This window comes from Alligator mississippiensis, chromosome 1, assembly GCF_030867095.1.
Source record: "Alligator mississippiensis isolate rAllMis1 chromosome 1, rAllMis1, whole genome shotgun sequence".
NCBI classification, from domain to species: Eukaryota; Metazoa; Chordata; order Crocodylia; family Alligatoridae; genus Alligator; species Alligator mississippiensis.
Genome location: NC_081824.1, coordinates 168,620,457 through 168,646,118, shown reverse-complemented (window position 1 = coordinate 168,646,118; position 25,662 = coordinate 168,620,457). Strand labels below are relative to the sequence as shown.

Below are 25,662 nucleotides of genomic sequence, written 5' to 3'. Positions count from 1 at the left end.
TCCTTGTTTTCCACTAGGCAAATACTGCTACAGTTCAAGAATGGTGGGAGCCTTCCTGGAGGATCTCTTGTTCTCTTCTTCATCAGGGCTTAATCATTTCCTCACAGACCAAACTTCTGTACTTGTTCGCACCTGATTTACTGCAGTTCAGTGCCTCAGAATCAGGCTACATTGCTCTCCCCTGATTCCCTTTCCATTAACCAGACAACTGCCTCCCCTGCTAACTGATTGCCCTTGGTCCTACTGTCAACAGCAACTCGTTCATACCTTACCTTTTGTCTGCAGCTTTAATTAACTGCATCAGTTCCTTTCCAGCCTTCCCAGTTCCAGGGTTTTTTCCCCCCCCTCAGATCTCTGAGCCAGTTTCTCATCGAAGTTTAGGGCCCTTCCTTTTCTTGACTGCTAGATAAGAAATATTTGAGTAACGTTTCACAGTGTAAGGTGTATTTTGCACTCTTGTACCTCAGGGGAATCACAGTGTGTTGAACCTGAATTAGGGCATCTTGCAGGGGTCCCTATCTGTTTTCCATGAGGCTGGAATCAAATTCTTCCCTCCTGTTGCTTCTCATTCATAGTTTCATAGTTGGTAGGGTTGGAAGGGACCTAAGCAGATCATCTAGTCCGAATCCCTGCCATGGGCAGGAAAGTATGCTGGTGTCAAATGACTCCAGCCAGGTGGCTGTCTAGCCTCCTTTGGAAGACCCCCCAGGGTAGAGGCTAGCACCACTTCCCTTGGAAGTTGGTTCCAGCTCCTAGCCGCCCTGACTGTGAAGTAGTGCCTCCTGATATCTAGCCTGAATCTACTCTGAATCAACTTATGGCAGTTATTCCTTGTCACTCCTGATAGTGCTCGGGGGAACGGGGACTCTCCCATTGCCTGCTGGTCCCCCTTGGCAAGTTTATAGGCAGCCACCAGATCCCTTCTCAGCTTTCTTTTGTGGAGGCTGAACAGATTCAGGTCCCATAGCCTCTCCTCGTAGGGCTTGCCCTGCTGCCCCCTAATCATGCGAGTGGCCCTCCTCTGGACCCTCTCACTACACCTCTTAATATTACTCCCTCTTATGAAACCAAGCATCAAGCCCTGAGAAGCTGAAGAAATCCATTTTGATTCTGTGAATAAATGAATGAGCACACTGAAGCATGGCCAGAAATAATGGGGGGGCTGTTGGTTGAACTCTGACCATGCAAAGGACTGCCCCGCTGCTCCCATTGCCACCGCCACGACAGGCAGCCCTGAAATGCAAAGACCCATAGCAAAATGGAAACATGAATGCCAAGGATGGCAGTGATCATCCTACAACACCTTGCACAGTGCATAAAGACACGGATATTTCTCCCATCACTGAAAAGCAGCTGCTTCTGGGGTAAAGCACAGCAGCCATTCTGCATGAAGGCCACTGCTTAGTAGTTTAGGACAGGAAGTGAAGGAGAATCCTTTCCCTAGCTGAAAGGGAAGTGCAACGGTAGGGAAACAACATATAATCCCCTGAAGTTAAATGCAGTCATTTTCTCTCAGGGCCTCACTTTTTTTCCATCTGATCCAAAAACACAGGTGAGTTGAAGATGTGCCCAGGTGGCCAAGTTATCTGCAATCCCCTGCTTAAGCAGCAGGTGGCAAGATGAGATGACACAGTTTGCAATGTTATGGAGAAAGCCGAGAGGAGAAGGCAGCAGCAACAATCGGTGCTTCCTGGTCCAGTGTCATGTGTGGGCTGAACTGGACCGAAATGTGGCAGCAAGTCCTTCAGAGCGTCCGGTGAGTGCAGAAGGGTGCAGGAGAGCCCTTTGGGGAGCAGGTGCCATGTCAGCTGGACTCCAGGCAGGGGGAAAAGTCCAACAGGGGAGTGAGTCGGAGCTGCCAGCACTGATCACGCTGCTGGGGAGTGCTCACTACAGCTGCCATTGTGTCCCTTTGGCAGGGAATGGCTCCCCTGGATGTGATCACTTAGGAGGCTTGGCTCAACTAAAGGGCTAAGCCAAGGGGCTGCCTGAGGTGGGTTAGCAGCAGGGTTAAGGCTGTTCAGTGCCAAATCAACACGGTACCCTGCTGCGATATTCTGTGCTTCTCGCGAAACCCTATCAGGCATCTGGCATGAATATTTGGGTGTCTGTTGCATAAGCTGCTGAGCCTCCAAGCTGCTGGGGAAAGGCAGAGGCACAGGCTTCCTGTTCCCCCTTGGCAGGCAGAGCTTTTAGTACCCAGCTGTCAGACTCTGGCAGGGGATGCTGCTGAAGTTGCAGCCACAGGGGCCTCCATAGCTGGTGGGTAAGATGGGAACTGCTCCGTGGTGATGGCTCGTTTTGTTGTGGCTGCCCGGGCTCAGGCACAGGGCAGTCTGTCACACTCCTCCAGGCAACCAGGAATCTTTACTCACTTTCTCCTCACACACGTCGTCACTCTCCCCACAGCTAGTATGGGGAAGCTGGGAGGCAGGGTTTGAAGGGAAAGGACTGTATGCTAAATGTCAGACTGCTCATCTGAAGTATGGGTGAATAGCTTGCTAGAACCTGCCAGGATTATGGCATTTCCTGAAAGAGCCCGCATTTGCAGCACAAGGTTGCAGTCTGATACAGGACTTCTGTCATGCAGCAGGGAGCCTGGAGGCAACAGCCTAGGAGGACGTGGGGCACCTGATTGAAATGGATGTCCTGGTCCTGTAGGAAAATTGGGACTCAGATCCGGTGCTTGAGGCTATGAGGAAACCATAAGGGAAGCCCTGCCAAGTGGAGCTGGCTCTTGGACTGCTGGCTTCTTCCAGGGTTGAAAACTGTCCTCTCTGGAATGTACTGCAATGCTGGTAGCTCCGACTGCCCTCCTGGACTTCGCTCCCCACCTCCATTCTGACTGTTGCATAAGCTGACTGTTTACTCCCCACCTCCATTCTGACTGATATGCAAAGTCGCGATCGTTCTCCATAGCAATTCCACATTAATGTAATCTGAACACTGGGCCTCCCAGTGTCCCCTGGGTCAGTTCCCTGGGCTGTACTGATACTCTTCTCTGTTGTTGAGGATACCGGGCTGAGAGCTTTCACCAAGTGGAGCCAGGAGAGCTCCATGACCAGTAAACAGGCACGTGATGATCAGAGATCCTGGCTTTCTCTGATTTAAAATTTCAGTTAAAAAAAGTAACCCAAAATCCACATTTTTCCATGATTTAAATGAAACACTACTATAGATAGATAGATAGATTTTAATCATGGAAAATGTGGATTTGGAGTTACTTTTTAAACTGAAAATTGGGGATTTTTTTAAATCAGAGAAAACCAGGATCCCTGGTGAGGATCTCAGTTCTTTAAACCACATATTGCTAATGGGCATTATCCCTTGATGGTGTATTAGAGAGCTGTCAGAGGAAGGACTGTGGCTCTTAGACACTTCCTTCCAAGTGCTATTGTTCAGTTCAGCTCTTATTTGCCCTTTTTAATTGTTTCCAAGATTAGTTTTTTTCCCCCATTTAACCTGGGGGTAAAGCCCCTCATCTTGCAATAGAATACAATATAGCTGGGAGATCGGGGGACAGGCAGGTGCCACGGCTCCAGCTCCAGCCCTGACCCAGGGCTGGGGCCAGAGTAGTAACCGCTGCCTGCCCCCCACTGCCTCTGAACCCCTCTGATGCTCCTCCTCTCTACAGCCTCTTCCCCAACACCATCTCTTCCCCTATCAGCTTCTGCTCCCTGCCTACCGCACCTAGTGGTAGAAGAGGGGCAGGCAGGGAACAGAGGCTGTGGGGGGAAGGGAAGTGGGGAAAGGGAGGGTCCAGAGGCTATGGGGAGGCAGGCAGCAAGGCAGCAAATAGGTGGTGGACCAGGCAGCAAAGTACAAGCTGCCTGACCTCCCCACACCACCTGCTCCCCTCCACTACCTGCCCCCCTGCAGCAGTGGGGGGCAAATTAAAGATGATCCTCCAATAATTAGATTATAACAAATTTTATAAATTGTCCATTTATAGAATCTAATTATTGGGGGTCATTTTAAATCCAGGGTAAACTTGGGGCTTCTGTTCCTAATCTGACAGCAACCTAACCTGACTCTTAAACCAACATAGGCAGGTCATAGGATCAAAGGAAAATAGGGCTGGAAGTGCTATCACGACATTATCTAGTTCAGCCCCTGGCTCAAGGCAAGACAGACCATCTGCCTAACCTGCTCTTGAAAATTTCCAGGGATGGAGACTCCACAGCTTCTCTGCATAGCCTGTTCCAGTGCTTAACCAGTATCATAGTCATAAAGTTCCTCTTAATCTCCAATTTACATTTCCCCTGCTGCAGCTTGAAGCTGTTGCTTCTAGTCCTGTCCCCTGTAACTACAGAGAAAAGCCTATTGCCATCCTCTCTATAATCACCCTTCAGGTATTGGAAGATGGCTATCAGATGTCTCTTCAGTTTTCTCTTCTTCAGACTAGATAAATCTAGTTCTTTAGACATTCCTCCAAAGTGGAGGTTAGGCTGGCTGGTCTGTAATTCCCCTTTCTTAAAGATGGGTACTATGCTTACCCTTTTCCAACCATCTGGGACCTCACTCATCCTCCACAAGTTCTCAAAAAGGATAGCCAATGGCTATGAAATTATTTCATCTTATTCCTTCAGTACTCTAGGGTATGTCCCATCAGGCTTTGCTGACTTGAAAGGATCTACTTTCTTAAATAATCCCTAACCTGTTCTTCCACTATTCTAAGTTGTTTGTCTCCTCCCTTATCATTGCTGCTAACAACTGTAGTCATGTGGTAGCTGCCCCTATTTGTGAAGGCTGAAGTAAAAAAGACATTAAATACTTTGGCCTTTTTTGTATGTAGCCATTTATCTTGTGTACCCCAAGTTCTGTATCCCCAAACTGGGGATACAGTCTTGAGCTCGATCTTCAAAGGTGCTAGAAATCTATAACCCTCGTTGGCTTCATGAGTGTACATTACCTCCCAAACCCATGCTGTATGGGTGTAGGAAGGGTGCTCAACCCCAAGCCCATGGGCTAGATCCAGCTCTCAGTATTGTGTTGTCTGGCCTGTAAGGCTCCTCATGGGGCCAAAAAATTGTTGATAGGGGAACGATGTCAGCATTAATTGCTACTCCCCAGCTACCAAATTTCCACACACCTGGAGAGCCCTATAGGCAGACAGTGTGGCCCTGCACACTAGACTAGACACATGGGTCACAGTGATGGAAAGTGGTGCAAAGTGGAATCTGTGCATGCAGAGACTAATCTGGGCAGCGTGAGGCAAGATCTGGGCACACAGGTCCCAAACTGAGTGGCACGAGGCCAGATCTGGGCAGTACAGGCAGGGTTCAAATTACACTTAAACTCTTGTGGGGGTCTGCAAAAAATATTCATCAGGATCGGGGCTGTGTGCATGAGTCCCCGCCAGTACTACAGGGCTGGGGCCAGCAGCAGCGGCAACCAGGAGGAGCCACCACCACCACCACCTGGGCTGCTTAGAAAGACACAGGGTGGGCCAGGGACTGTGTACCATGGCACATGGCCTCCGGGCTGTTGAGAAGGAGGGAAGGGGTGCTGACCGGCCCACAGCGGGGCTCTTGTTTCTTATGGGGGGCTCTCATCCCTTATGGAGGGGCTCAGCCCTCCCACCCAAGCTCCCCCATAATTCAAACCCTGAGTGCAGGGCTGGATCTGGATCCAGATGGTGCAAGGGAAGATCTGGGTGGTTGGAACCCAACCTCATGTACTGACCCCACATGAGATCCAGCTCGTAGACCAGCTTGACACCAGTTACCTTGCCCATGGGGACAAAAGTTTGGATATCACTGTTCTGAAGGCACTGGAGTAGTCTAGTGTCCTGAATCTTTGGTGACTAAATGTGATACCTTTGTCTCTTTCTAGGTCCTTTGAATATCCCCAGAGTGCGATTGTGGTATCCACAGCCCTGGGAGCTGGAGGGCTCCTGACTTGTTGGCTCCTGTCTCGACAGAAAATCAAGACCTTAGAGGTGGGAGATGGATGGTGGGGTTCAGGCGAGAGGCCCCCAAAAGAAAAAGAAGATGAGAGCATCCGACCTTTCCGAATTGAAACCTCAGACAGGGAAATCCAGGTATCAGGGCTGGGATATAGGGACCTGGGAAAGGTATCCAAGGAGAAGGAGCTTGGGGGCCTAGAAATCAGAGGTGTATTGCTGATCAGTCCATCCATCTGTCTGCTTGAGGCTGACATCCCAATGCATACAGGAATACTGGGCTGGAAAAAGAAACGAGTTCCAGTCCATACTGGATCACAAATTGACTGAGTTACCTGGATCGCAGGCTAGTGGTGGTTTATCAAGATCACAACATCCCCATGCAACCTGAGAGAGAAGCTGCTGAGAGGCTCAAACCTGAAATAGAAGGGATTGGTGGTGAAGCCTGAGGTACACTAAGCGGCAGTTGCATGCAAGGTTTTGGGAACAGCAGTGAGAACTGTAGGTCAGGATTGAAGGCAGCTGTAGGGCTAAATTTAGAATCCTGGCACCGGAATAGCAGTGGGTGGTATAAGTCAGGACCAACAGTCAGCAGAACTGGGAAAAAGAAAGTACAGTCCATACCTGACCCTAAATCTAATTCTCTAGTAAAGAACAGCTCAGGTAACTGGGGTTGAGCTTCAGAGACTTTCACCTCTTTGGTCACCATTTCCACTCATCCCAGCCAGTAGTGACTAAAAGCTGTTATCATTTGCTGTGAGTGGGCAGCTTGTGTGACCAGATCACAAAACCACTCTTCATCTGCCACCCATTATCTCCATTGCTCACAGCCTAAGCAGAGACAGTAATTGCGTATTGGGCCCCAGAGGCTGGCCTTAGCTTTCTGCTGTTAGGGGCTGTCCCTCCAGAGCAGCAGCGAGGCATTCAGATTCAGGCAATCTGGGCTTCCATGCCCCTTGTGCACTATGCACAGAGAGGCCTACGTTTTCCTTAAGGTGCATCTCCACTAGGGCAGCAGTATGTCTCATCTGGGATAGCCATGAGTACATCTCACCCCCTGACTCACCCACATGCTCCAAACCTGGAAATACACTGATGGGACTGACCTGGGCTCATTCCCAGCAGCTGCTGAAAAGCATGTTGGAGACAGAGTAGTCACAGAAGGACACACAGCATCTTGCCCAGTATGCTTCCAGGTTTGGAGCGTCCAAGGGGGATTGGGGTGAGGCAGGGCATGTTAGTAATGTCACAGCTGAGGTACACTGCCATCAGGGTGTAAGCATGTTCTGAATCCAGCAGCATGTTAAAAAGAGAAGATGAAATGTGGGTGACAGTGAAATACCTCCCTCTTTGCACAGAGAAGGAAACCTAGGCACAGAATGGGAAAATGGTTTGCCCATGATTGTGTATTGTCAGCATTCAAGCCAGGAATAGAACCTAGGGGGTCCTGCCAACCATTCCCTGCTTTAACCAGTAATATACGTAATACACGTTTTCACTGGGTTCATAATTCAGGAGGTCCTCTGTGATGTGGCTGCCTAGACAGTGCCCTTTAGGCCATTACATAATAGCATAGAAAGCAGAGCAGCTGGAAGACCTGGCATGTGATATATTCTGCCAGTATCTTATGGCCCACAACAGAATTCTTCCTCTGCAGGACCTGCACGAGCGCCTGGACAGGGCCCGCTACACACCCCCACTGGAGGGGGCTGCCTTCCAGTACGGATTCAATACTACCTACCTGCGGCGAGTTGTTGCCTACTGGAGGAACCAGTTTAACTGGCAGAAACAAGTGGAAATTTTGAACCAATATCCACATTTCAAAACTACCATTGAAGGTACATGAGGCTCCTTAGCCTCTGAATGCTCCATTCATTTCCCCAAGGTGTCCTTCCCCTCACTCACAAGCTACCCACTCTGTTTCTTTTTCTCCTCACTTTTATATAGTGCTCCCCCACCATTCTCCTCACCCCTTCTTCTCCATCTGCCTTCCTTTGTGAAAGGCACTTTTGAGACAAGGAGTCACTAGAACAGGAGTGAGCAAAATGCAACCCAGGGGCTGGATGTGGCCCACCAGGCCATTCTACCCAACCCACGGGGCCCCTAAAAAATTTAGAAAATTAATATTTATCTGCCCTGGGTTGCCTATCATGCAGCCCTCGATGGCTTGCCAAAACTCAGTAAGCTGCCTTCTGCCCAAAATAACTGCCCACCCCTGTACTAGAACCTGATACCTAGCAGCTTCTTCCATTGCAGAGCTCAGCATTGTACTTAGATATAGCAAAGGAGGTATCCATTGTCCCCCCAGGCTCACAGCCCTCATCGTCATCAAAGTCAGGATGACCTTTTCATGCTGGGATCTAAGCCTCATTGGCTGCAGCCTTATCACTCACCCTCAAGAGGGCTAACATAAACCCTCTCAATGTGTGGCATCCTCTCCCAGCTCCAACTGTGGAGTTCCCTCCCTCTGCCATGGGTCTTTCTGCATGGCTTTGCTGCAAACACTGGCTAAGAATTTGCCTTCCACCTTTAGGGTCCAGGTCAGGATCTGAGAAGCATGTGTAACATTAACCAGCCTGTCTTGGGTTTCTGGCAGGGATCGACATACACTTCATCCACGTGAAGCCCCTGCATGTCCCCAGGGGTCAGATAGTCCGGCCTTTGCTAATGGTGCATGGCTGGCCTGGCTCCTTCTTTGAGTTCTATAAGATCATCCCGCTGCTCACTGACCCAGCCAGACATGGCCTGAATGAGGACGTGGTGTTTGAGGTCATCTGCCCGTCCATCCCTGGTTATGGCTTCTCTGAGGCACCTCACCAACGAGGTGAGTAATGAGCAGGAGGAGAAGAGTCATTAGAATCCCAGGCTACCTCAGAGACACCCCAGGAACACTCTGGCTATGGGCTTGTTCCTGAACTTTGGGAGTTGTTCCTTTAATGAAGTGAATTTCATCCCATAAATTCACTAATGAATTTGAGGATCTGAAGGTATCTATGATGGTGTTCACATAGTCAACATGGGCCACTGGCAAGTTTTCAGCTCATTTTTCACAAAAAACTAAATGCCTTGAAAGTGAAAGGCTTTGTGTCTGTTCCCAGTTCCTTGAGCCAGATAATCATTGCCCTGGTGAAAGGCTCCATAGCTTATTAACCATTCCCCCCGAGTCAGCATTTCTCTCGCTGCACCAACATACTTATTCATGCAGGACAGGGGTGAAAACAGTGCTGTACAGTGGCATAAAAATACACCAAAATCCCTTCCCAGAGGGACAGGTGTGCAATAGAACATAGGCAAGGCAACATCTGTAGTTAGGCAGAAGGCAGGGTAGTGAAGCACTTTATAATCTAACTGAATCAGAAATGCATGAGCTTTTATGATCGATTAGCATCTGATAAAGTGAGCTACGGCCACAAAAGCTTATGCATCTCCGATTCAGTTAGTCTATAAAGTGCCTCTCTACCCTGCCCTCTGCCTGATTTCAAACTAATTCAGCTAAATGAATTTGCTCAATCTCTGTACTTGTAATAGCAGGGGCACATCAAGGAACAGGTAATTTCCCAGTGGCCTTTGGAAGAAATGAGGAAGAATGCTGGGTGAGGGTTAACAGCAGGGTTCTTGCACACTGAGATGATGGCCTGAAGGATGATGCAGGGATGAGTGAAAGAAACCAAAGGAGCAGAGAACAGGGGTGGGATGGAGACTGGGCAGAGCCTTAAAGGGAAAGACCAAGGACATGAACTTGGGGCAGGAGAGTGAGAGCCAATGGAGGGATTTGAGGGGAGCGGATGTTGAGGGGAGCGGATGGAGATATGCAGAGAAAAATGAATTTGGGTGAACTGTAGCAGAAGAACAAGGTGAAAAGGCTACAGAGCAAAGTCTGTGTCTTGCACTGCATGTGAAAAAGCACTAGGCAGGCCTACAGTATTTACTAACAATGTTGATCCAAGAGACCAGCACATACAAGCTGGGACCTATTGTCTCTCTGCTAAGGAGTAAAGCAGATGTTGTCTCCTCCCTTCCAGTTCCCTGGTGCCCACACTGTCTTTTACCCCAGAGGAAACTGCAGTGAGTCCAATGAAGTCTCATTTCTTGGCTTTTACATCTCCAGGTTCTGCCAGCTGCTTTGTTATAAAGGGTCAGCTCCATCTGCTAGACATATTTAGTTAGCTGGTCTGTGACAGATGCTCCTTGCAGTGATATTGGAAAGGTCCACGTGGCTGAGGTCACCAGACTCTGGACTCAGCTGTGAAAATTTGGATTGCAGGGTTAGTAGGGAGTCAAGTCACCCTCCTCATTCCCCATGATTCCCACAGTGCTTCTGCATCCCTCCCTGATGCTTCTCATTAGCAAAGGGTAACACGGAGCACCATTGTCAGGTGTTAGCCTCAGGATCACTCAACAGAACACAAAGGGCCTGGACCAATACAACATTTACATCAGTGTAATCAGCATCACACTCATGTGAAAATGTAGAAAACAGATGATACAACCTCCTAAACTGGGCTAACTTCACCCAACAGAGTGCAGGAGTAACCTGGAAAAGATGAGGGTAAAACTCTAACAGCATAAATTGGACCAGGATAGGTTTCCTCTGGTCTATGTCCAGACATTATGGGTTCTTGTTTGAAATCTGTGTTTATCTTATGAATCATGTTTGTACGCTTAACAGGGCTAACATTGCATAACACCCCACAGCACTCTTAAAAGGACCTCAAAGCACCCTGCTGGAGAATCACTTCCATAGGTTAACTTATTACCAGCTCCCTGGCCACCTACGAGTATGTAGGTACAGTAGTAGCCATGTACTGCATGCAGCTACCCACGGGAAAGAACAAGGGTTCTTGTGTGTTGTTCAGGGCCCAAACACATCCCCTCAGTATTAGTGATTCCTGGCTGGAGAAGGCAATGTAGAGAAAACAGGTTTGTAACAAAACATTTCTCCTTATGCACAGGCTTTGACACTCTGGCTGCTGCCCGGATATTTCACAAGCTGATGGAAAGGCTGGGCTTCAAGGAGTTCTATGTCCAGGGGGGAGATTGGGGCTCCCAGATCACCACAAACATGGCTCAAATGCAAGCAAAGTGAGTTAACAAGGAGCGGGGTGGGACAGCAAGAGGCCAGAGTGAGTTAACAAGGAGGGGGAGGGACAGCTGGGCGTTCTAGCTCCGTGACCACCCAGTACATAGTGCTGTCAATCTCTTCCTGAATCCTACAGCATTAAGAATTTGCTTCCCAGCCCTGGGACTCTCATGACTCAGGATCAGGATTTTAATGTGAGAGGGAACATTCTCACCTTCATGACTCAGAAACCAGATGGCTATTGAAATAGAGCCCCAAATCTATTGGCTTGTTTGTTTTAAATAATCTCATGGCTTTAGAGCCTTGCTTCCTGACTTTTGGGTGCTTGGAATGAAAAAGTCGCATAGGCAACAGTGGTGATCAGAGTGTGGCTGCTAATCATGGAGTCTTTAACCACAGAGGTGAGGTCCATGCTGATTAGTAATTACCCATCTCAGCAAGCAGACAGGCCACTCTGATGGAGCATTATGACATAATACGTGCTGTAGCTTCTTCAAGCTGCATCCCTGTATTAAAGAATCAGATAGTTGCCATCTTCTTCATTTGATAGACACTAACAGCCTTCACACTTCTGCCAAGTGAGCTGTGCAGCCCTGGCCCAGAGACTATTTTTATAGCTTCAAGTTGAGCACAAGTCAGGAGGATTTTGACAATATTTCTCTTTATCCTTCTGGATCCTTGCTAGACAGTGGTATGGATTCTAGAGCAGGTGGCAAAACAGTCCCTTGAGATAGAGCAGGAACATGCTTCCTGAGCCACATAATACCCATGGCACCCCAGGATTTTCTTCACCCTGGCTGAGAATTGCTGAATGTCCTTTTTCAAAAATGTCCATTAACTTGAGGTGGCTTGGCTTGTGAGCAGATGAGATTTGGCACCCAAACACTAGGGGACTGTTTTTAAGCATATGCTGGCCATAGCAAGAGCAAGATGTGAGCTGTGTCTACACCCCAAAGCCATGTAGCATACACCAGCAACGGCAAACCAGGAGAGCAAACAGATAATACACAAGACGTATTACAACTCCAGTTTGGTTTAGCACTCTTCTCCTTCAGGCCGGTTTGCTCTTTATCCATATCCTACCTCTTCCATTCCATTTGTGTGCCTCCTGTGCATCTCAAGTTCTTTTGCATTCATATTTAGTCATTCTCCCTTCACTGATATCAACTATTTTCTCAGCCTTTTCTATTTCAGTAGCATCTAATTTCTTCAAGATCACTCCCAGGTTTGTCCTAACTGTATGAACTGCCACCCCTCTACTCTATGGTCCAGAGCAGCCCTGAAGCAGAATCAGGTTCTAATCTCTAATCCAAATAAGGAAGGAAAGGAAGTGAGGAAATTCAGAAATGGATGAGGAACTGTCAAGAAGTTGAACTGTAGTCTGAGGCATAAATCTCTTACCTATCTAAAAGACAGGCTTAGGACATACTTGCTAAAGGAGAAATAGGTTGGTCTTAGAAAATGGTTTTAAAAGCTAGATAATGAGATGTAGTGAAGTGTGCACTCCATTCCCTAGACTTGAGCAGGCCACATCAAGAGGAAAGGCCCTGAAGAAGCTCAAGTCACTGCATTTTAGGACTGTGTGAAGTCCACTTGGCATCCAGGATAGCCTCAAAAGGAACCTCATGGCCATGGGTAGGTTAGGATAGGCTTCTCAGCAAGTACACAGTGGGGTGGTTATTACAGAGCCTTAGTATAAGGCAGAAAGGCTCCACAGTGATAGCTGAGCCAGCCAAGTCTAATGGGAGCCAAAGACTGCTGCCATTCGTGCATCCTCCTGTTGGTACAGCAGCGATGGTGTTTGTATCAGCTGCACCAGGCTTAGTCTACATCTGGCGTGTTCATATGAGAAAGTTGGGAATATATGTACTTGAAGAGCTGCCTCCAGTGAAAAAGACATCTTTGGGAAGTTCAGTGTGGCCCAGTGCAGTGTTGCTGCCAAGTGCAGATCTCTAACTTCCAAAGAAGCCACAGAAACAGAATCCCTTTTGTTCTTAATTAGCATCGACCTAATATTGCTGCTGCTTATTATGTTCCTTAACATTGTTGTTTGCAGGCAAGTGAAAGGACTCCACCTGAATTTGGTCTTCATAAGCTCAAGCGGTTTGGGGAGACTGGTGTCTTTGATACTTGGGGCCTATGTACCATGGCTTGTAGGCCTGACCAGGGAAGATTCCCGCCGCTTATTTCCATACTTGGAAAAGAGTGTGTATGAAATCCTACGAGAGTCTGGCTACTTGCACATCCAGGCTACAAAGCCAGACACAGCAGGTAACACCTCCACGTGGCCAATACACCATACTCCCTCACGTTCTACATCCCACCACGTAAGCCAAGCACCTTATATTGGGAAGGCAGAATGAAAAAAGAAAGATTTGTCCAGATGCTTACCTGCCACAGCATGGGCTCACCATGGCCAAGTGCTGGCTGCACACAGGAGGGATGGAGTCTTCTCTTCAGTGGACACGTGTACAAGACACTTACTGCACAGTTGACTAATTAACTGTGCAGTAAATGTTTCAGCGCCTACACATGCCCCTATCAGGGTGCATGAAACTAATAAACTGGCATTTACAAGTCCTACCCTGCTGCAGAATTTTTTTGTGCACAGCAGCACGTGTAGGCACTGACAGGGCTGGTTGGGGCATGAGGGTACTTCACTGTCTGCCAGGTAACCCCATGCTGGAGCACCTTCGTGCCCCAGCCAGCCTCTCTGCAGCATAATGAGCCTGGTCAGAGCAGCCCTGGCCTGGCAGGCTGATCCCCCATAGCCCCCTGCCAGCTGGGGCTGCTCTGACTTGGCTCAATGTGCTGTGGTTCAGGCACAAGTACAGGCATGCCAAGGAGCTTCCCCAGAGCAGTAAACCATGGAGAAATAAGCAGCTTATTGCTGCCCCCTAATGGCCCAGTATTACTCCTCCTCTCCTTACAGCTCTACAGCTCAAGATTTAACCCTGTCACAACTGCTGCAGTATTGGGTGAGGATAAGTGATACCTCTAAGAAGGGAGCACAGCTCCCAACAACCAGTTCATTGCCCCCATGCCAGCACAGAAATCAGACTCCTCACTTAACGCACACACCCTAATTTGGGATGGCTTTTTGGGTGGATGCATGCGATATGTAAGTACGGCAATAAATGTACATAGACGATGGGAACAATCACAGTTGAACAAATTCTTAACACATTTAAAGAGCAGTGTATCCTAGTTGACTGAACAAAGGATTAGGTGCCAAGGACTCTAAAGCACTGCTCAAGCTCTCCCTCTGATTTATGATGTTATCTTGGACAAATTACACAGCACTCGATTACACAGGGAAATTATAGTCGTCAGTCAGTGTGAACTTCCAGCATACCACCTACTCCACACCAGCTCCTTATGTTGATACTCAGTGGGTGCATTTACATGAGACTGATTGCGCAGTAGTCCAATACTACTGTGCAGTAGCATCCCATGGAAACAACTGTAACACAATGGTACTGTGTAGTAGTCATGAAAAAGGTGTTCACCAGTGCTACTGCACAGTAACTCGAGTTACTGCGTAGTTATTTAGGACTTGTACTGCACAGTCAGCATCTCATGTAGACACAGCTAGTGTGCAAAGTAGCTTTTTCCACTATGTTGGAAGCTAGCTCATACAAAAGCTGTACTCTAAGAACATCCACAGAGGAAGTCCGTGAGGAGTAGCTAATGTGCTACACAAACTGTAGGATCCATTGGCAAAAATTAATGCCGTCACTACGTTACCATAGCAATGTGCTCCCTCAGTATAGCACGTTGCTACAGTGACATAGCAGCCAAAAATAACCGTGCGCCGCCAGGCTGTTACTGCACTGTCTTTTAGTACTTCCAAAAGGAAGTACTAAACAACGGCACAGTAACAACGGTGCCATACGGCCACGTGTAGACACGCCCAGTCATACCTTTGCTTACTACACAGTAATATCCCTTTGTAAAGAAGTCCTTTATTTCCCACTCTCCATTACCTCACCTGCAAGTGATGGGTAATACTCACCTCCTTGCATTCATGCACTCTGAAGAGGCAACATGCTATAGAAAGGCTAAGTTTATGATTCACACCAGAGGTAAAAGAAGGATAAATGCACAACCTTGTCACTCTCCCACCTCCATAAAAGGCAACCAAGCACCTTGAAAGGGCCTGGATATCTTTCCTTTCAGATTGTTTGGGAATTCCGTCTCACTGTTGCTGCTTCCTGCCTTCCTTAAAACATAATCCCTTTAATGATTTAATTATTACTGACTGACTGACTTGGTTCCTGGCTTCTCCTGAAGAGACCATCTACATTAAAACTGGGGACAGACTCTGAATGACAACATAGGCTCTGTCAGTAGCAAACTGTCCTGACTGATAGAGCACAAGAGTATTAGTACCCCAAGTCTTTGCTAGATCCCATTAGGAAACTTTAGACTTCTTGGAAACCCAATTTAGCTTTAGCAGAGGTAGGGCAGGCTCACATGAATATAAAAGCTGTTTTGTTGCTTTCCTAAATTAGGCTGTGGATTAAATGATTCCCCTGTAGCACTTGCTGCCTACATTCTGGAGAAGTTTTCTACTTGGACTGATAAATCATTCCGGGACCTGGATGACGGAGGTCTGGAAAGGTATGAAAATGAGTGACATGCCTGCAGACTAGAGCAAGGAAGAAAGATTACTAAAAGGAAGCCTCCTGATAAGCTCAGGAAGGTGAGATCTGCCACTGAGATCAAATCTAAATAAAGGAATATCACACAGGACAAGTAGTAGAATACAATGGATAGCAGAGCAGTTGTTCTATGCTCCCCAGCTCAATCTAAAGCCAACTGGGCATGGATTAATTCACAGCTCAAAGATGATCTGAGAACAGAGGGGCTTTCCCATTTTCAGGGTACATAGTCAACACTGCAACCAGCAGCAGCTTAGCTAGTGATGATGATCCTCTGGTTTATCTCTCTATAGAAAATTCTCTCTGGATGACCTTTTGACCAATGTGATGATTTATTGGGTGACTTCATCTATTGTGCCCTCTATGCGTTTCTACAAGGAGAATTTTTCCACAAATCCTACCACTGCTCCACATGCCAGGTAAAAAATAAATAAATAAATAAATAAATATTTTTTAAAAAAGGTGGGGGAGGTAAAGGCCTTGGAATCTAGACTAAATAATACTGTAAAAATATGGACAAAACCACCTTCTGTGTCAGATAAATTCTTATGCAGTGGTGTTCTTGTAATCGCTGAGTTTTTCTCTTAAAAAAAAATAAAAATCCAAGTTTATAGTGAAATTCTCACTAACCAGGTGGTGGTTTCTCTTTGGTTCCAACATGTAGCAGAAAAAAAGTTTGATTATTTAAGCTTCTTTTGGAGGTGGATGGTAGTGGAAATAGATGTCCTTCCTCAGCAAGAGAAGTTAATTTGTGGAGTCTTGTATTTAACATGGTTAGAATAGAGGCCTATGGTTTCACATTTCTCTTGGAGGTATGGTTTTAGTCTGGGGCTACCTCCCATGAGCTTCCCGACAGTCCGAAGACTCTCCTTTTTTGGGCAACAGTTTAATTGAAGCAGTAAGGGAGCCACCTACGGTTTGATAAACTACATCAGGTAACACAGGGAAGAGTGTCCTAAAGAACTGGTCTCAGATTCTGTAATAAGCACTTAACTTTAAATTAAGCTAGGATGAGTCTAACACCAAATTCCAAACTGGCGTCCTCTTCTTGAGCACAAAGCTGACTACCCTGAAGGAAACTGTTTAGGAGGGCCATCCTTTCCAAACAACTATCACTAATATGAACAACGATAAAATGGAGACTTCTTTAGGATGGAATTAATGCTTGTAAATTTGGATGGGGGCTTAGGTTTAATACCAATAGGGGCCTGAAATTCAGTTCAACCAAGATTTTGACTACACTGCAGTCTGTGGCATGGTGTGGAGATAGGGGAGTTTGCATGTGGAAGCGAAAACAGACAGCTTCCAGTGCCTGATCCACTTTGGGTGTCTGCAGCACAGGAAAGCGAGTGTTGTACAAGAGGGTTTTGCCTCCTGCCAGAGTAAATTATCAAGATTAGTTTAAGTGCTCTAGGCCAGTAGTGATTTTTACCCAGCAGGCCAGATAGGTAGCACCTGTTCTGTCTGTGGGCTGGATCTGGCTGGAGGTCCCAATCTGGCACTCAGAGTGGCCACGAGACGGCCCCGTCTAGCTATGCAAAGTGGGGCAGGAGGCAGCTTAGCCCTAATCCAGCTGAACAGGGGGAAGAGGGTCTCTGTCCTGGTTCTAACCCACCACAGGGCTCAGGAATTTGGCAGTGGAGGACAGCGGTGGTATTAATTGCCACTGCTCCCCCCACTCCCAAATTTTCTGATGTGTAGGGAGCCCCACAGGCTGGATAGTACAGCTCCGCAGACTGCATCTGGCCCGTGGGCCAGTTTGAACACCCTTGCTCTAGGCTAAAGCTTGTCTCAAGCTTTCCAAGATGCTGCTGCTCCAATCCTGCCATGTTTCCATTTCAGTAGAAACAATTCATAGCCTGAAGGAAATGAACCACCTCTCCATTCAGTATAGTAAGTTCAGAAGCCACAAGGCACTTCAAAGAGAGTACAGTAGAATTACTTATGGCAGGAACTGTAGAACAGTACATTTCTAATTTAGTCCCAGCTGGCAGTATTTGTATGCCTCACCTCAAAACAAATCTGAACTGCTCAATAACTTGCTAATAAGACACTTGAATCTGTTTAGGGTTGGAGTGTATGTCCCCACCGGCCTTGCTGTCTTTCCTCAGGAGCTTATATACACACCATGCACTTGGGCAAAGAAGAAGTTCAAGAATATAGTCGCTTACACTTACATGCCACGTGGGGGGCATTTTGCTGCTTTTGAAGAACCAAAGCTGCTGGCAGAAGACATCAAGCAGCTGGTGAGAAAGGTGGAATGTCTGTAAGCCACTGGCAGCATTCATGGGAGTGTGAATACACACAGGGCTAACAACTGCACCACTGCTTATACCTTACGCAATCTGTTCATTTGATTGAAGCTTTCAGTTGATTTTTGCTAGATGCCAGATTAATTCAAATAACCAAGCTCTAGATTTTTTTTTTTTGTATATAAATAAAGTTCTCTCTAATGTATGTTGTCCTATTTCATTCTAGGAGCATTTTACTGGGAAAACTCCCATGTATTTGAACTTCAGTTACAGCAAGGAATGCAAGCAGTTTGATGCAACAATACTGTTGTTTTTGTTTACGGAAAAATTCCTGTCCATTCCTCCAGGCTAGCGTGGCAGAATCTATAGAAGTCTCTTTGAATGCTTTTTATTTTTAAGTGTGACTTGAAGGAATCCAGCTGTGCCACCATAAAACTAGGCTCAGCAGTTAGTGGGAAAGGCACAAACATGCTCTCCCTGGCATGTGCCCAAACCATTCCTCCTGGACAGAGGCAAAACATCATATGGAAAAAAAAAAAAGAGCTGCCACAAAGATCAGTGTAGCCCATTATAATGGAATATTCCCCAATAAGTTCAGCAGCCCTGCACCAAAAAGCAGCTTTTCAACTTGTTTATAGAAATTCTGCCTCCATACAAGTCAGTTTGGCATCTTGCTGTGTATTACAGTGCATGCCACTAGTTCTGTATATAACAGCAGTTGTGGCATGACTGACAAACCTGTCATTATTAAAGTGCACTGCTGACACTCACAGGGCACCTTCTGTTCTCCAGGCTGAAAGCACTGAGTGAGCACAGTTACCTTCCAAGTCCAGGTCTCTGTTCCAGCTTAGACTTAAATTTATGCTATTCTAAAGTCTTAAACAAGGTAGATGTGGGTCACATTTATGGATGGGTTACTTCTCCTCTGCAGGTTCCAGATGGCCGAAATAGCCAAATTTGAAAAAAAATGACAGACCTGGAACAACTTTGCCATTGAAGGGCCACTATCTCTCGCTAAGTACAGTGAAGACAGTCACATTAAAAAAAAGAAACAAGCTGAAGTCAGAGGTAGGATCACCCTTAACCAAGGGATTAGAGCAGCTTTATCAGCACTTTGGATCTGAACTTTGGATCTACAGTTCCTTTTCTTAATAGGTTTTACATTCATGTCCACAGTGCAGAACTGAGAGGATACATTCCCTTCAAGTCTCATTACCAACTCTGAAAGCAGGAAAATTTTCCTTTGAGTAACACAGGCTACTCCAAGCTCAGAACATGAAGCTCAGTGCTATGTCATCTTGCTGCCCTACTTCCATTTTCTCACCAGTTAGATCAAACAGCATAAAACTGAGTCTGAAAATGTAAGAGTCTAGACTGAGTAGGTTCATGTGAAACTGGTCAGAAAACTCTTCTGAAGTACAGAAAGATAATATCAACTGCTGGATAGAAGGCATTAACTGTTGTTGATGATCCCCCATCTTTGGAACATCACCCTTTGTGTTAAGTGAATTAACTTACAGCATTGTATATTTGTACTTTACAGGACATGCCTAAGCAACCCTTACTCTCCTTCCTAATATGACCATGCTGTAAGACAGGGTTGTCAGACATATGGCCTGTGGGCCCGATCCAGCCCTTGGAGCCATATGATTCAGCCCGTGGATATCCAGACCAACTGCATGCACTGCATGGGGCACATGCTGGCTCTGGCCCTGCATGCTGCATTTGGCACATAAGCTGGACTCAGTGCTGGGTGTGCATAGAACACAGCACAGGCTATTGGTCCAGGGCGTACCCTGTATGCAGCACAAAGGCTAGACTGGCTTGTGCACTGGCTCCAGAGGTGGTCTAGCAAGACACCACATGCAGCTTGTGCCACAGACCCCACCCCCGCCAATGCTGCATGCAGCCCCAGGTCCAGCCTACGCACCATGTGCACAGCAAGCTCTGGGGCAGCATGTGCTGCACTCAAAGCACAGGCTGAACCTGGCACTAAGTCCTGCACATGGCACAGGGAGTCAGTCCTGATCCAGCAATCATCATCCAGCCCTGCAGACCATGAGTTGACAACCCTGCTATAAGGTAAGAGATCCTGAGTGCTTAGTAAGACCACCTATAGCATTTACCTCCTTGTATCATTCATTCTAAGCATTGATTATGAAAGTCCAGATTCACCCATTAACATTGCACAGTGATTTGCCAGCCAGCAGAAAGGGAACACTACATAAGCACCACAATAAGCCTGGAGAAAAAAAATTCCCCGAAACAGCTACTTCAAGTATTGGCTGGTTGAGTGGGTAAGCTGCAGAAGAGTTAATGTTGCTTTAACCCACTAGCCAGTTTCACCTGCTGCAAGTCAGTTCCCCAGAAAACTGGCACCTTCCTTCATCTGTGGACATAACTGTGCTCTACAGGGATTTGCCTCTGACAATGTAGCAGTGAGAAATTTAAGACATTGTTGAAAAAAAAAAACAAACAAAAACAAACAAACAAAAAACAGAACATTGTCCAGATGCCAGAAGGTAGCAGATGCCCTGGAGAACGGCTTCAAGCAAGAGAGGATATGTGGTTACATTTGATAAAAAGTCAAGTAAAGCAGCACCAGAGAGTTATTAAAAGCCCTACTAAAATGCAGTACAACAAGAGTCATTCATGGAAGCCCTTGACTGTCACTGGTGCCTGGAACCATATGTAGTCCTCCCAGGGAGACGTCATTCCCATGTGGGTAGAAGGACTTGTACAGCTATCTCCACTGCAAGACAAGTTGACAGTCAGTTTCCTCCCTCGGGTTGGCACTTTGTAGTTGAGCTTGGGTCGAAACCAGTCAATGCCACAGTCACGATGCCCTTGGACCATGACAGTGGTGCCCATGACAGGGAGAGCCTGTAATTCACTGAAGACATCTGCAAGGAAGAGCGAGTGGAAGAGCTTACGAACACAGGATGGTGTTTGCAGGCTCTCCTCAGCATTACCCACACAGATGCCCTCCAAGTTGATCTCATAGAGCTCCTTAGGATTCATGGCATTGCCTCCAAGCAGGATAAGGATCCGGGGGACTAGCGTCAGGTGGAACATGGCTTCCAAATGCTGGAACAGCCCCTCCAGATCCACTAACGCCTGCTGACACTTTTTGCTGCCCAAGTCTGTGGAATGCAGCTTCTTAATCACATCTTCAACCTGAAAGAAAGATTTTGGTAATTCTGAGCAAGTGGCGGGAAATCTTTGTTAATGTCTGTTTGAAAATTAAAAAAAAGCATGCCCACTCCTTACTTCTTAGGGGGTCTTCAGAAAGTTTAAGTTCTTATTAAAAAAGGGAGTACAGGCAGCTTTGTTTAAAATTGGCCATATCAAAGACAAGAGCTGCTTTGCACTGCAGCTAACCTATTGTGTAACACACACATTCTACAATATTCTCTAATTCAAAATCTGGGGTCCCTATTATACAGGGATCACTACTATATCTGTTCTTTCAAAAGACTGCTTTTTTTTTTTTTAAAGCAGACAAAAAGGAAACATTTTCTATTAATTCAAACTGCAAAGCGTAATTCTGGTTGTGAACCAGAAGACCTGACGGTGGATTATTTTTTGTCAGAATAGAAAAATGCATTAAGGTAAATGATATCCCCCCTCCCCCATTTTAAATAAAAATATACCGTTTTTCCAGTTAGATTCTCTTAAAAATGGATTATTTTTAAAATACACTTCAAGTTATAACAGCCCATATCAAAGCCAAGCTTTACTCTACTCTATTAAGTCATTTAGAAAAGTGTTCAAGCAGTATTTTTCCTACCAAGTGACACTGAATTGGAGGAAGTCACTGGCTAAGCATCTTTAACCAGAATATACTGAAGTACTAAAGCATCTTCAACAGCAGTAGCTTTTTCTGCAGGCACAGAGAAGTGATTCCCTTCTTGTCAGGATTGTTAGTTGAATTCAAAGATAAGAAAGAAGTTGAGAATTTATAAACCTAGAAATCTTGTTTTCCTCTTTTGATTAATGAATAAAAAGTGAAATGAGAGGAGAGAATTCTGCTAGTTCTAAAACCCTGAAAGACGAGTTGAAGTAATTTGTTCCTGGTCATTACAGGTACTTCCTCCATTTATTAAAAAGCCTTTTAAAAAGGCACGTTACAACAGCTTGTCTTTTTAAACTAACAAATTTTAAAATGTTTTGTTTACCTTCATTGGTGCAGCTTGGTACGATTAAAGAAAGAAATTCTTTACTTGCCATTTTTTAAATTAAAAAAAAATTAAAAATCCAAAAAAGCATATGTCAAGCCATCTAACTAAATACAGAGAGATGGGATGAATCCTCACTAGCAAAAATGTTTTGTTTTAAAACCTCAACTACTGATGCAAATAAAGGATTCAAATCTATCCACTCTAGATCAATGATGTTTGGATGCCTTCCTTGGCTTTTCCGGGAAAGCAGCAGAGATTTCACTATAATTAAAAGCTGTTATGCTCACAAGGTCAGATATCTGGGTTACTAATAAAAGTACAGAAGACCCTTGCCATTTGTGGGGGATACTTTCTGGATATCCCCACTAATAGCAAAACCCGCAAATATAGCACTGCATTCATGAATGGCGCGTGCCCCCTCGGGGGGGGAGGGGAGGAGGAGGCACAGCTGCACTGATGACAGCGGGAGCGCGGCAGCAGGAGCAAGCACAGAGCTCCCAAGGGTTTCCTGTAAGTGTATTTAAGATACAGGTTCAGCATTTGCACTGTAATAAGGTGAATACTCGGTGTACCACAAATATTTGAAACCACAAACAGCGAGAGTTTCTTGTATCCTCTTGAGGGCACAGCGTCCTCAGAGGATAGGACATGCCTCAAATACAACCCCATGGGTGTTTTATGCTGCTAACTAACAAAGCTTGAAACAATCTGAAAAAGGAGGAGAGCATCTTGATACAAGACACAGCACTAAGTGCTCTCAGAGCAGCACAAGGCAGCTGGGCCTCTGACAGGTGCCAGCACCCTGGAGGGGAGAGGAGCAGAGCACAGGAGAGTCAAGCCTCTGGGCTTTTTCATCCCAAGTTTCTTCAGGATCCAAGCCCCTTCCTTTGCCTCAGCCCTGGAAAGCGATTACCTCGGACAAAGCAACCACCAAGTCATGAAAATCTTGCAAGACCTGACAGCACTAGTCTCCAAGGGCCCTCCTACACATTCAAACAAAAGCCAGATAGAAACCTAAGATTCATGACCCATTTCTAAGCACTAACTTGACAGCAGGCAAGGCAGCTCTTGGCATAAGCTGGAGAGTCCTACGGTGGGTGGGATAACAGCTTTGCATCAGGAGACCATCTGTATTTAGGGGGCGAGTCACCAACAGAATCATGCAATAGATGCAACAGGCCCCAGGGGCCTCTGCCTCACCCGGACAGCAATCCTACAGCCCTGGTTTATATGGAGGCGGGGGGGGGGGGCGCGCGCCTGTGTCCGTGTCTGTCCGTCCATCTGTGTGCGAGCCCGTGCGGCAGGGGGGAAGGGGGGCACTCACCGGCGGGGGCGGCGCGGCGCGGGGGCGGCGGCAGAAGTGGGCCAGCTGCTCGTAGGGCAGGGGCAGCTGGTGGCGCTGGTGCAGCACGTGCTTGAGCAGCTCGCAGGCGAAGCGGCAGCAGCCTTCGCGCGTCACCACACCCGGGAACACCACCGACACCGGACCCGGCTCGCCCGCAAGGGGCAGAGAGACGTCACCGTCACGGGGCCGCCCCGCGCCGCCCGGCACCGCCATTTCCTGGCCGCCGCCGGCCCCAGCCACCGATTTGAATGGCCGCCGCCCCGAGGCATCATGGGAGCCGCGGCCCTTCCGCTTCCCGACGGAAAGGAGTGGGCGGCCGCCATCTTGGTGCGGGGTTTAGCATTAATGAAAGTTGGAGAGAAACCAGCTCCGGCTGCCTTGACACACGTGATGCTTATTGCGTGGTCAAGCGCTCAGTAGGTGTACCCTAGCCATACCGGCCAAGCATCGGCACCGACTTTTAATTTCACCGTGGGGTGGCAGGATTGCCAACTCTCAGGGTTTTTGACGTTGTTGTTAAAGTCGATGCTTCAGGAATGTGAAAAACAGAGCTTTCTTTTAGCCATATATATAAATGTCCATAGAAGAAAGAGCCACGTTTTTCACCTTTCTGAATGCAGTGCCAAAAATCATGAGCGCTGGCAATGGTGGGGTGGGCCAAAGAGGATAGGCTCGTGGAAAGTTTTACACATTTCAGCCCTCTTCCCCAGGGGTCCAGGGCCCGTGGCCCCCACACTCAGTGCCTCTGGTGCCAAGTCATTAGCTTGTGAGAAAAATGACCCTCTGGCTGTAGAAGAAGCCAACCAGCTATCCAGTTAGTGCTTGGAAATGGGCCCCCAGTCCATGCCGGTTGCTGTCCAGCTCTCGTTCCAACCCATAGCAGGGCCCTAATAGAATGATGACACATTTCCAAGCACTGACTTGTAGAGCTGGTTGGCTCCTTTTATAACTGGAGTCATGCTTATCCGGTGGTAATGATTTTGCATGTGTGGCCAGTTGACATTTGTTGCACAATTCGTGTTAATGGTGTGATAAATCCTTTGCACTTATGGCCTGCCTTAAGTGCAAGGGCCAGCCTGAATGTATTGTGTGATTCACCTGTTAATTGTGCAATATAGGTAATGTGTAGCAGGGGCCTTAGAGGAGCTGCCGAGTGGACATGGACATTTAAAAAGCAAAAAACCCCAAATGGTAGGTTAGAGGATGCTCCACTTGTAACCTCTAAGATATTGCAAATCACAGACCAAAACAACACTGGCCCTGAATCTTTCACAGGGCTACTCTCCAGGTACAAAGGTTGTCTGCAGAAAAGATGTCATTGTGGACCCCGCTTGCTGTGCTTAGTGAAACCCCCTGACTAAACTGACCATAAGGAAATGCTGGACATCATCTGGGAAATCTGGGACACTGCCCCTCCTCGTGCTCTCACAAGTTGGCAGGGGCGAGTCACCATGCCAGCAATGACTGCCCACCTGCAAATCACTCCATGCCACCCCAACTCCTACCCAGACTGCGTTCCAAGCCCCTGTGTTTCTGGGACACCCATTTCTCAACAGCCAGTCAAGACCAGCCCCTGAAATCTGGGACTGTCCCAGCTACAATTGGACATATGGTCACCCTACTCATCACCTTTTGCCTTCATCTGTGGTGTGGCCAAATGCAGTTTTTGCTCGTGCCAGGGTTAAAAGGTATTGGACTAAGTCATTGTGCCTAGATTCAGTGGGCGAAGAAACACAAGTGGAGACTAGGATTGTATTATATGGCTTTCACTGAGGTGTGTTTGGGTCTTCTGTGGACTCCTGGCCTGGTGCTAAGCATGTGGGGGCCCAAGGGCCCTGGCCCCCTAATGAAGAAGTCTGTCACCTGCATAAAACTTTTCACCATCAGATGTCCATCATCTTAGCGCTCCCACCCTCAGCAAAAATAAATTTAGCACCTGTGTTCCTGCCTATAAAAAATATGTTGTGAGACTTAAAATCCATGTGTAGCCATGTGGCTAAGGATGAGAGGATCTAGGCAGGACCCCTGGATTCTGCAGCCATCTCTTACCTATGCATGGATCTTCCTGCTACGTACTTCCTCTCATTGTCTCTGTTTTCATCCCTCTCATTATTTTAATTAGTTGTGGCAATTATGGTGCTAGTATCTTACAAGATACAGCTGGAATGTTGCAGTCATGAGAGTGACATGCCGTTTTTGTGCCTGGGCTGCTGTCGCACGCAACAGCTGACTCCA

General features: G+C 47.0%; 2 protein-coding genes across 2 annotated transcripts; one reads left to right on the top strand and one right to left on the bottom strand.

Moving 5' to 3' along the window:
- Nucleotides 1–1,645: 1,645 nt before the first annotated feature.
- Nucleotides 1,646–18,106, top strand: LOC102571832 (epoxide hydrolase 1). Its single transcript, XM_006276357.4, has 9 exons — nt 1,646–1,756; nt 5,836–6,043; nt 7,563–7,743; nt 8,502–8,729; nt 10,858–10,987; nt 13,042–13,256; nt 15,500–15,608; nt 15,943–16,068; nt 17,718–18,106. Exons 1-9 carry the CDS (start codon nt 1,704–1,706, stop codon nt 17,917–17,919), a joined length of 1,452 nt encoding a protein of 483 aa, XP_006276419.2. The 5' UTR covers nt 1,646–1,703; the 3' UTR covers nt 17,920–18,106.
- Nucleotides 18,107–18,517: 411 nt separating this feature from the next.
- MAD2L1BP (MAD2L1 binding protein) lies at nt 18,518–23,755 on the bottom strand. Its single transcript, XM_006276358.4, has 2 exons — nt 23,407–23,755; nt 18,518–21,078 (listed from the first exon to the last, which is right to left on the bottom strand). The coding sequence occupies exons 1-2, from the start codon at nt 23,638–23,640 to the stop codon at nt 20,548–20,550; spliced, it is 765 nt and encodes a 254-aa protein (XP_006276420.1). The 5' UTR covers nt 23,641–23,755; the 3' UTR covers nt 18,518–20,547.
- Between the last annotated feature and the right edge of the window lie 1,907 nt (nt 23,756–25,662).

Excerpts from the sequence above, each read along its gene's own strand:
- MAD2L1BP (XM_006276358.4), bottom strand. The coding sequence starts at position 23,640 with ATGGCGGTGCCGGGCGGCGCGGGGCGGCCCCGTGACGGTGACGTCTCT. Across the intron at positions 21,079-23,406 it reads GCGCCGCGCCGCCCCCGCCG|GTTGAAGATGTGATTAAGAA; the intron begins GTGAGTGCCCCC and ends TCTTTCTTTCAG.
- LOC102571832 (XM_006276357.4), top strand. The coding sequence starts at position 1,704 with ATGTGTGGGCTGAACTGGACCGAAATGTGGCAGCAAGTCCTTCAGAGC. Across the intron at positions 13,257-15,499 it reads TACAAAGCCAGACACAGCAG|GCTGTGGATTAAATGATTCC; the intron begins GTAACACCTCCA and ends TTCCTAAATTAG. Across the intron at positions 16,069-17,717 it reads ACCACTGCTCCACATGCCAG|GGTTGGAGTGTATGTCCCCA; the intron begins GTAAAAAATAAA and ends GAATCTGTTTAG.